The sequence below is a fragment of the Castanea sativa genome, chromosome 7, assembly GCF_040712315.1.
Source record: "Castanea sativa cultivar Marrone di Chiusa Pesio chromosome 7, ASM4071231v1".
NCBI classification, from domain to species: domain Eukaryota; kingdom Viridiplantae; phylum Streptophyta; class Magnoliopsida; order Fagales; family Fagaceae; genus Castanea; species Castanea sativa.
The window spans coordinates 12332091-12341312 of NC_134019.1; the positions used below are offsets into that span (position 1 = coordinate 12332091).

The 9222-nt window shown below is 38.3% G+C and overlaps 1 protein-coding gene across 1 annotated transcript; it reads left to right on the forward strand.

Moving 5' to 3' along the window:
* The first annotated feature begins 5553 nt into the window (after positions 1-5553).
* LOC142642027 (N-glycosylase/DNA lyase OGG1-like) lies at positions 5554-8756 on the forward strand. Its single transcript, XM_075816374.1, has 4 exons — positions 5554-6131; positions 7256-7466; positions 8077-8305; positions 8428-8756. Exons 1-3 carry the CDS (start codon positions 5932-5934, stop codon positions 8293-8295), a joined length of 630 nt encoding a protein of 209 aa, XP_075672489.1. The 5' UTR covers positions 5554-5931; the 3' UTR covers positions 8296-8305; positions 8428-8756.
* The last annotated feature ends 466 nt before the right edge of the window (positions 8757-9222 follow it).

The following is a 9222-nucleotide window of genomic DNA, read 5'->3' on the forward strand; positions in this document are numbered from 1 at the left end:
GTTGGGGATTCCAATCGATGGTGAGGCAATTGTTGGAACTTGTTCCTTGAGGTGGGCTGTTGAATGTCAGAAAATGCTTGGAATTGTTACTAATTCTATGGTGCTTAAAGGACAGAGGATCCAAATCAAGAAGCTACTTGAAAAAATTGACCAAGGGTTGCCCGATGGTGCAGAAGAGGTTGTTGTGCATCAGTATGCACGGTGTTATATTCTAGCACTCCTAGGGGACACAATTTTCGCTAACAAGTCTGGCGATAGGGTGCGTACGATGTGGTTGCAGATGTTGAGGGACCTTCACAATCCACCTTGGTACAATTGGGGGAGCGCTTGCCTTGCATGGTTGTACAGAGAGTTATGCAGGGCAACTGACAAAAATGCTAGTCAGATTGGTGGGGCCTTAATACTCGTTCAACATTGGGCATGGTCTAGATTCCCTTTTTTGTGCCCAAGGATGGACCTCCCACCAGATGGTGCATATGGCCCACCATTACCATCTTCGCCATTGTCAATTAAGTAAGTCTCTTCCTTGACCGATTCTCTCTATTTTTTTTGGATCCATCATTTTAAACGAAATGACACATTGAACTTAGCATTATTCAACTACTTAAGTTTTTGAACTTAGCATTACAAAATAATTGAACTTAGCATTATTCAAGTATTATTCTACAACTAAAGATGCTTATGTAGTGTAGTAGTAGTATTTCAAGGAAAAATAAACATGCTGGATTTTTTAAGCTTCCATCAGCATACATATCCTTTTTCTTTTTTATTACATTGCATAATTGGTAGATATTGATTCCCTCTTTCTTCATTGTAGGTTGGTTTGGGTTGTGAGCACGAAGAATAGCCCCGCCGAAATCTGTTTGGTTCGGTACCGTCAGCTTCTAGATTCTATGTATCCCAACCAGGTACCCAAATTGTGTTTCTTGTAATGTTTATGAATACTGTATACTGTTATAACTGTAAAATATGTCAGTTGAAAATAATGGAACATTGCATAATGTGCTGTGCTTTTTTGGAACTACAACAGGTGGTGTGGCAACCATATGAAGCCAAATTAGGCCACCTGCCTGCGTTCTGTGTAGCAGGACGGGACATGTGGACGGCGAGGGTGCCGCTTGTATGTTTCTGGCTAGTAGAGAAACATACACCGGATCGTGTTCTTCGTCAGTTTGGGATGGTGCAAGAAATTCCCGAAGATGTTGATACTGACGATGCCCTTCATAAGATAGACTTAAGGGGGAAGATTGAAGTGGATTGGAGGGTCAGACATTTTAGCCACATCCAAGTATGGAATACAAGAGCACAGAAACTATGTCATGGAGCACGACTAGAGGGTGCTATGTCGAGTGTTCATCCATACATTGGCTGGTATGGTAAAGTCACATGGAGGTTTGTCAACCATACTAGCGCCTCACTTCTTATTACAGTAATCGCTTTGACCTTTCTTTTCAAATTTTGTTGCGTATTACCATTTTTGATTTAGGTGTACTAATTGTATTACAAAAATTGCAGGTCGCCATGCACAAGCAGATGTTGATGCGTTATGTAATAGATAGTCCTGAGCACAAGCTGATTACAGCTATGCTAAAGGAAGTGGATCGCCTTCACCGTCTAGCTGCCCATCTTCCCTTGGAAGATGCCGATACAGCAAATCCAGAACTGCCAGAAGATAATGGACGACCAAGCACAAGCTTAACTCCTATCAGCCATAGCCATGGCCAGTGTGCTGCATCCCATCAATGGCAAAATCAACCCCCTCCACCCCCACATGCTTCTCCTACCCCAGAGTTCCCTCCACCCTCACATGCATCACCTACCCCAGAGTTACCTCCACCCCCACATGCATCTCCTTCCCCAGAGATCCCCTCCTCGTACTACTCCCGCATTTCCTGACCTACAGATCCCTGTACCCACTGCACATGCATCTTCTCACCCCGAGATCCCTTCACCCACCCTATGTACATTTTTTGACCCCGCTCATCTATCCCTTACTCTACCATCCTTCGATCTCGGCATTGATTTCAATGACACCCCTCCTGTCATGCACACTAAATCTCCCTCATATAGCATTGGTCATATACACCATGTACCACCCCATAGTGACTCCATGTCATTCATGCTCACTCCTGGATTGCATACAGCTCCTACGACTATGAGCCTCAGTCACATTTCGTCCGCTACACCATCCTCCCCCGCAGTTGTAGTATCTTCAGTTGTTGGGAGTCAAGCAAATCAGCCAGCTATGCATGTCGAGAATGAGCAAGTAGTTAGGTTACACTCACCCCCACAAGGTTGGCCTAAACGCACAAGAAAAACACCTCCTTGTGGGACAGGTGGTCACAAAGTAGGACACAAGGCTGGCCCCACGGTATGATTGATCATTTACTAGCTTTGAATACTTTCGTGACTGCTGTTATGGTTGGTATTAAAATTCATTTGATCCTTTGTTTCTTTGTAACTTCGTTTTTGCAGCAACGCAAGGAGCCTGACCAAGGAGATGCAGTGCCCCCTCCCCCACAGACCAGACATTATACAAGATAGCATAAGCGTCAAGTGCCATAGGGTCAGCACCCCATCTGCCATATGGTTAGCTTTTATTGATGCAATCCCTTTTATATCACTTCAGGTGCAATTCTGGGATAGTTGCCCACTACTTAGTGCTTTATATTTTTAAGCCCTTTTTTTTGTTATAAAAATTCCTTAATCCATTTGCTCTCTCTTTCTCTCTCTTACACACACACACACCACGAAATATCCCCATGTTTATAACTTTATATAGTAGCTATGTTTCAATTGCTTTCCTCTTTCTTTTCTTTTTTTGGTCCATGTTTCAATTTCCTTTCTATTTCCTGGTAAACAATTAAAGTGGGGTTTTGATGATCTTGCAATGCAGTAAGACCTTCCATGGTTTCTAGGAGAGGCATAAGTGGAAAATGTTGGTTAGATTTGAATGAAGATAGGTACTTGTTAAAAATGGGCAACCTAAATTTAACAAATACAATTAAATTATGGTGGCATGTTGTGCCCCATCTATGGATGTAGATACAATGAGGAGGAGCTTTATTTATTTATTTATTTATGAATGCAAAGGATTTTGTTAAAGAAGAACAAAATAGCAGCCATAACACAATCTAAGCGGCCTAGCCTCGGCCCCTCTACCAAGATAACATCTACAAAATGCGGAGGGCCAGAAGCTGGACCCAAAAAAAACAAAAAAAGAGCTTCTATAGGATCATGTCACTAACACATGGGCTGCCTTGTTTCCTTCTTGATTTACCCAGCTAAAGGAGATAGAAACAAAATGGATAACAGACTGTTGTGAAGTTTATTAATCTCCAAGGGGTTCTATCTTTTGGGGCCTCAAGGCTTCGATTTACAGTCTGTTTGAGAGTTGCTACACATATCTAAACAATAAGTACTTAGAAGCAAACTCAATTACAAAAAAATGCATGACTTTGCACCTTTTAGAAGATTTAAAGGAAACAAAAATGAAAAAGATCCAAATGATCCTCATTTGGAAGTAAAATATTGTGACACTCAGCATCATTGTAATAACAGTTTCAAGCCATTCTTTTTCTCTTTTAGATATGTTTGAGCATTATGATTTAAGTGTATGATTGTACTTCTTCCTGTACTCAGTTTTTTTTCAACAAAATTTCTTGTTGCTTATAAAAAAAAGTTGCAGCAATTCTGTTGTTATTTTGATAAACTCAGCCATTCTGTTCATACATGTGCCTGATGTTTTTGCTTGCATTAAGAATCTTTATGCTTAAGAACCTGTGATCTTGTTTGTAGAAATAATGAGTGCTCTTAACAAGGGAGTGAAAAGGCATAGGCCAAGTTGCAATTTCAATACCCGATTGCCCTCACTCCAGCCTCCTAGTATTTGCTTAGGTCATTGAGGTATGTTCATGATATATAGCTTTATGTGTTACTCTGCTGTAGATATCTTGAATTAAACAATTGAAAACTCTATCAAAGTTTGATTAACCTTCTTGGAAATCGAACTAAAACTTACTTTGAGCTTTAGGTTGATAAAACAGTTGCCCAAAACAAGTCCTGTCAGAGGTGATTTGTGCACAAGTCAGCATGTAACTATATGTGGCCTGGTCTCGAGATTGTTACTGCATGGGCCAGGGCATGTAACTATTTGTGCACAAGTTAGTTCCCTTCACACCCAATTTTTATGAACATTGTTTTTAATGTACAACGAGTGCTTTGTTTGTTTCTTGGACATATATACCTTAAAATGTTCTTTTATGGTGATGTGAATTGGGTTTGTTTTAGCTCGTGTTATTGAAGTTTTTGTTATGTTCTACATGCTTGCCTATTGTATGAGTAATAATAAGTTGACAGCCTTTGTGGTCATGTAATACTTGTTTTTCGATCAAAACAGTTAATCAAGTAGAAAGAGAGTTTTTATAATATGAGCACCTATATAGTGCAAAAGGCCTCACATAATATGAGCACCTAGATAGTGCAAAAGGCCTCTCTCTTGTTGAAGAAATTTAGCTTTGCATTGATCCAAAATGTGAAGAACAATCACTATATTTACCTCAAAAATAGAACCCATTTCTATTTTTTTTTCTTCTTTTTGACAAATTTTTTTGCATTTCTAATACCATTCAAAGGGACAAAACAGGGAGTTTGTTACAAAGTAGCTGGTCTAGACCAGCATTGGTGAAATGGCATTGTAGTTGCTATATTAGCTACATAACAGACAGAGTTTATAACTGTGGGAACAAAAAGCATCTTCAATGAGCTCTAGCTCAACTGGCACCTCCTCCCCTTACAAGTTTTAGGTGGAGGGTGGGGTCATGGCCGTGGGTTCAAGGCTGATCAGGTGCACGTGTAGCTTACCAATCAAAAAGAAAATGCAACTCTTATCTGCAAACTGGAGACAAGGCATCCTGTATCAATCCATACCTGAAACACAAAATCCACAATCCCACACCCAGAACTCATCAAACAAACTCCAAGGCTGCTGATACCCAAATGATCCACACCCACTGTTGAAACCCAAAACAACGCCTAATGGCACCATTTGTTCTATATTTGTTCTTGTTTGAGATAGTTGATTTCATTCTTGAATTTGTTTGGGCTTTATAATGGTTGAGGATTTTATGGATTTAATTGTGGCTTGATTATATCTCTCTCCTTGTTGATGTAGTCCTGGAAGCCTATTAAAAGGAGGCTTTAGAAATAGTTTGTTTGAGGCAATGCATTTTGAATGAAAAATTTCTGATTAGATCTTGCTCTACAGCTTGATGGTGATTCCTAGCATCCCTAGATGTTTTGAAGCCCAGGGTTTGGCCTGTTTCCCTATTTGCGCCATTGATTTTTTTCCTACCCTCAGTTCTGCAGGAATGCAGTGTGGTTTGTCTAACTTAATGCTTGCATTAACTTGGTTAATTTGTATCTGACCACTTAGTGTACCAAGCCCATGGACTTCATGAAACTGCAAAAGTCCTTTTTTATTTATTTTTTTTTTTTTTTCATGGATGGAGATATTAATTATAAGAACGTTTGATGGGTATGACTCACGAGCATCGGAAGTTGTCTTTATTAGTTTAATGCTGAATTTAATATGCTGTACGTACTTGGATCCCATGATTTTGATCATTTTGTGGGTTGTCTTTTGGTTGGATATTAGATACCTTTGTTTAACCTTTGTCTCTCTACTAAGAATGTATATATATTTTTTATTAGGCCATTATAAAGCCCCAGTATGTTGATCACATTCCAAAAGCTATTCAAGGTAATGTAGGGCAGGTGCTGGACCAAAAGGATGAGAGAGACATGAAGTCAAAACTCTGCGCTGATCTTCAGCTGAACTAGGTTATAGACCGTAATGTAGGGGATTTGTCAGGAGGAGAGCTTCAGAGATTTGCTATTGCTGTTGTTTCTGTACAGAATGCAGAAATATATATGTTTGATGAACCTTCAAGTTACCTTGATGTAAAACAGAGGCTTAAAGCTGCTCAAGTTGTCTGTTCTTTGCTCAGGCCTAACAGGTTTGTGTCGGATGTTATGAAGCCTCTTCTTATTGAACAATTAATGGATCAAGAAGTTGTGACTCTTTCTGGTGGAGAGTTGCAAAGAGTTGTATTATGCCTAGCCTTGGGAAGGTAATAAGTTTTTTTTTTTTTTTTTTTAATTTTAAAAATGAAAATGTATACTTTCTATTAATTGTGCTAGAATGTAAATAACTGAGTAGTTTTTGTCAACTATTGTACAATAAATATGTATACAGTTGTGTGTTTTTCGGTTCTTGGCCTATTGTTGATTAGACATTATTATTTTTTGTTTGATTTCTATGCTTGTACGATAAAAGCATATATAGATTTTTTAGCTTGCTGTGCACAGATAATTCTGGGTAAATTCTATTGCATGTGTTCTGTTGTCAATATTATAAAGGCTTTTATTATCATTCATCAAATAATCATTGGTGTGGTCGCTGTTATTCTTTAATCGAATCCTTTTTTTAGTTAGTTAAAAAAAAAAAGGAACTTGACTTCAGATAAACGGAGAGGAGAGTATGACTTCAGATACACGGAAAAGAATACATCTGGTGTGGTTGACATGACTGTCGTCCTCGTTGTTGTTGTTGTTACTGTTAAGGCTTCAGATAGAACAAATCAACAAAAAATAATAAGTTTGAGAAATTTTTTTGGTAATAAGGCTTGATTGTTGTTGTTGTTATTATTATGCATTGCGTGTATCTTGATTGTTTCACTAACTCTTAGTGCATTTTGGCTTAAAATGCTTTTATAAGTAATTGATTGTGTATGTCAATGTTGTGGAACAAACAAATATAGAATTTGATCATGGCATGGTTGTGAATTATGATGACTTGGTAAAATTAAAATGGTGCTTGATGTTTTGACTTGTTGCGTTCAGTTCCTGAATTTGGTAAGTTATCTTACTTTGGTGGAGTATGTATTTTTAGAAGAATAGAGAGGCAGAAGAAAATTTTAATGGATAGGTGTAAATTGACACTACCCTTGAGGACTGGACATGTGTCTTGCGCTTCATAACTATGAACTTCAATTGACTTATTACGGCGATACCATTTTACGATATTCATGTACATATTTATATGGATTGGAATACATGCCTGCTCATTTCTGAATTTGTTTCTTACGTCAATGATCTGATGCATAGCTTTTTTGGCTTTATAATGTTTGCTTTATCTGCTAAGAACAATCTTGACCTTTTATTTCACTCATGATTTGGACGTGCTCACGTGCAGGGCCAAATACATTATTGGCACTGTAAGTGCTTTGCAATCAAAACCTGGTGGAGGTGAAAAATGGCTTACTTCTCTTCGTAATATGGATCTTCAAGAGGTTATTGATGCTCTCTCTACTCTACCTGGAGTTGGTCCTAAGGTGGTAGCATGCATTGCTCTCTTCTCTCTTGATCAACACCATGCCATTCCCGTTGACACACACGTGTGGCAGGTACGCGTCCTGTGTTCTACGTTTCACCAATACCTGGACTGTGGCTATATTGTGTTATAACCAAGATAATGATTTTGATTGAAATGAAATCAACAACTTCTTTTTGGAATTAAAGTTCCTACTTTCTAAGTATCTTGTTGGCCTAACTTTGTGACACACACACACACATATAAACATTGAGAAGAATATGGAATGCTCAAAAATGTCAGATTGTTATAAAAAAAAATCTTAATTTATTATGTGAAGTTGCAGGTTTAGCCATTTGCAACCATGGAATGTTGTGTCACTGATCTTGTTAATGTTTAGTTTATTAATTTTTCTTCTAATATGTGGGTACAATTTTTATAAATGCATTTTCTGTAATGGTATTGGACAAAAGAAAATATCAAGACATTGAAATGTATGAGACCACAAGACAACCCCTCCTCTCCCCACCCCACCGCCCCCCCATCTCCCCAAAAAGAAGGGGGGGGGGGGGGGGGGATGGGTATCACATAGAAGCTTGCATTAGCTTTTGTTTGAATAACTAAACTGCATCTTTCCAAGTTATCTTTTGTGATTTATAGTTCATGAAGTTCTGATCTGCAAATATTTTTTCTTCTTTGGGAAGATTGCTACAAGGGACCTATTACCAGAGCTTGCAGGTGTCCGACTGACACCTAAACTCTGCAGCTGTGTGTCAGAGGCATTTGAGAGCAAATATGGCAAGTATGCTGGTTGGGCTCAAACTCTGCTTTTCATTGCTGAATTACCTTCTCAAAAGGCCCTCCTACCAGCACATTTTTGGAGTACCAAAGAAAAGAAATCTACAAAGACTAAGAATGGCTAAATGTGCAGAGGTAATTGAAACTATGTACTTTTCTTTTGGGAAAAATATTGAAGCTATAATTGATAATTGTCAAAGCTTCCTCGCTTCGTTGATGGCAATAAATTAAATCCCTCCCTCCTTTCTTTCTTTCAGGAGCGTGATTTGTAAAAGCTATTATTGATCTGATGATCAAGATGCAAGGGGGGTCATTGGAAGTAGCAATTCTTTGGTAAAGGCAGTGAGATTTGAATCATGGTAGCATTTGCACAATTTGATGGAGGATGACATCAAAACTGCATGCCCTTTACAGGTTGCTCCTCCAAATCATGTCACATCTTCTTATATGATACAAATTCAAAATATTTGTGTGTAACTTGACTCATTTCCATTGTGTTGTCAATCACTCACTGAGCTGTGTAGCTCGCTTTCATTGATAACTGTCAGTGTAAAGTTTAACTGAGAGCAGTAGACTTTTTCAGTAATGAATATTTATTGGCTATGGGAGATTATTTGGAGTTTTATTATATTTGAGGTTTAACTTTAGTTGACGTTGTAAGTTAGTTATGTACTTTGATTATGTGGATTTGGGTTGTGACAGCTTCATGACCTTTTCTATTGTTTGTTTTTGTGAAAATTCTCCTTTGTGGTACTTCATATATTCCCCATGAAAATTCTTCTTCTTGTTAATTCTTCTCCTACATAATGTAATTAGGAAGATTTTTTGTTCCTAAAAATTGGTTGGGGTGAGTAGCTGGATGTAGAGGGCATGATCTCAGGTAAAAACGTGAGCCTTGAGCTGGTGGCTTTTCAGCCCTACCCTTCGTCATCTATAATCTCTTGATTTTGATTAGGAAAGAAGACTCAACTAGAAGTTATAGTTGAAGGTTAAACGGTATATTCATTTAAGTGCAAAACAAAAGGTGTCATGGTTCATCCTAAAGGCATTAA

What these genes read in the sequence shown, in the direction of transcription:
- LOC142642027 (XM_075816374.1), top strand. Translation starts at nt 5,932, where the DNA reads ATGTTTGATGAACCTTCAAGTTACCTTGATGTAAAACAGAGGCTTAAA. An exon ending in TTATGCCTAGCCTTGGGAAG is followed by an intron (nt 6,132 to 7,255) that starts GTAATAAGTTTT and finishes GCTCACGTGCAG; the next exon opens with GGCCAAATACATTATTGGCA. An exon ending in TTGACACACACGTGTGGCAG is followed by an intron (nt 7,467 to 8,076) that starts GTACGCGTCCTG and finishes TTCTTTGGGAAG; the next exon opens with ATTGCTACAAGGGACCTATT.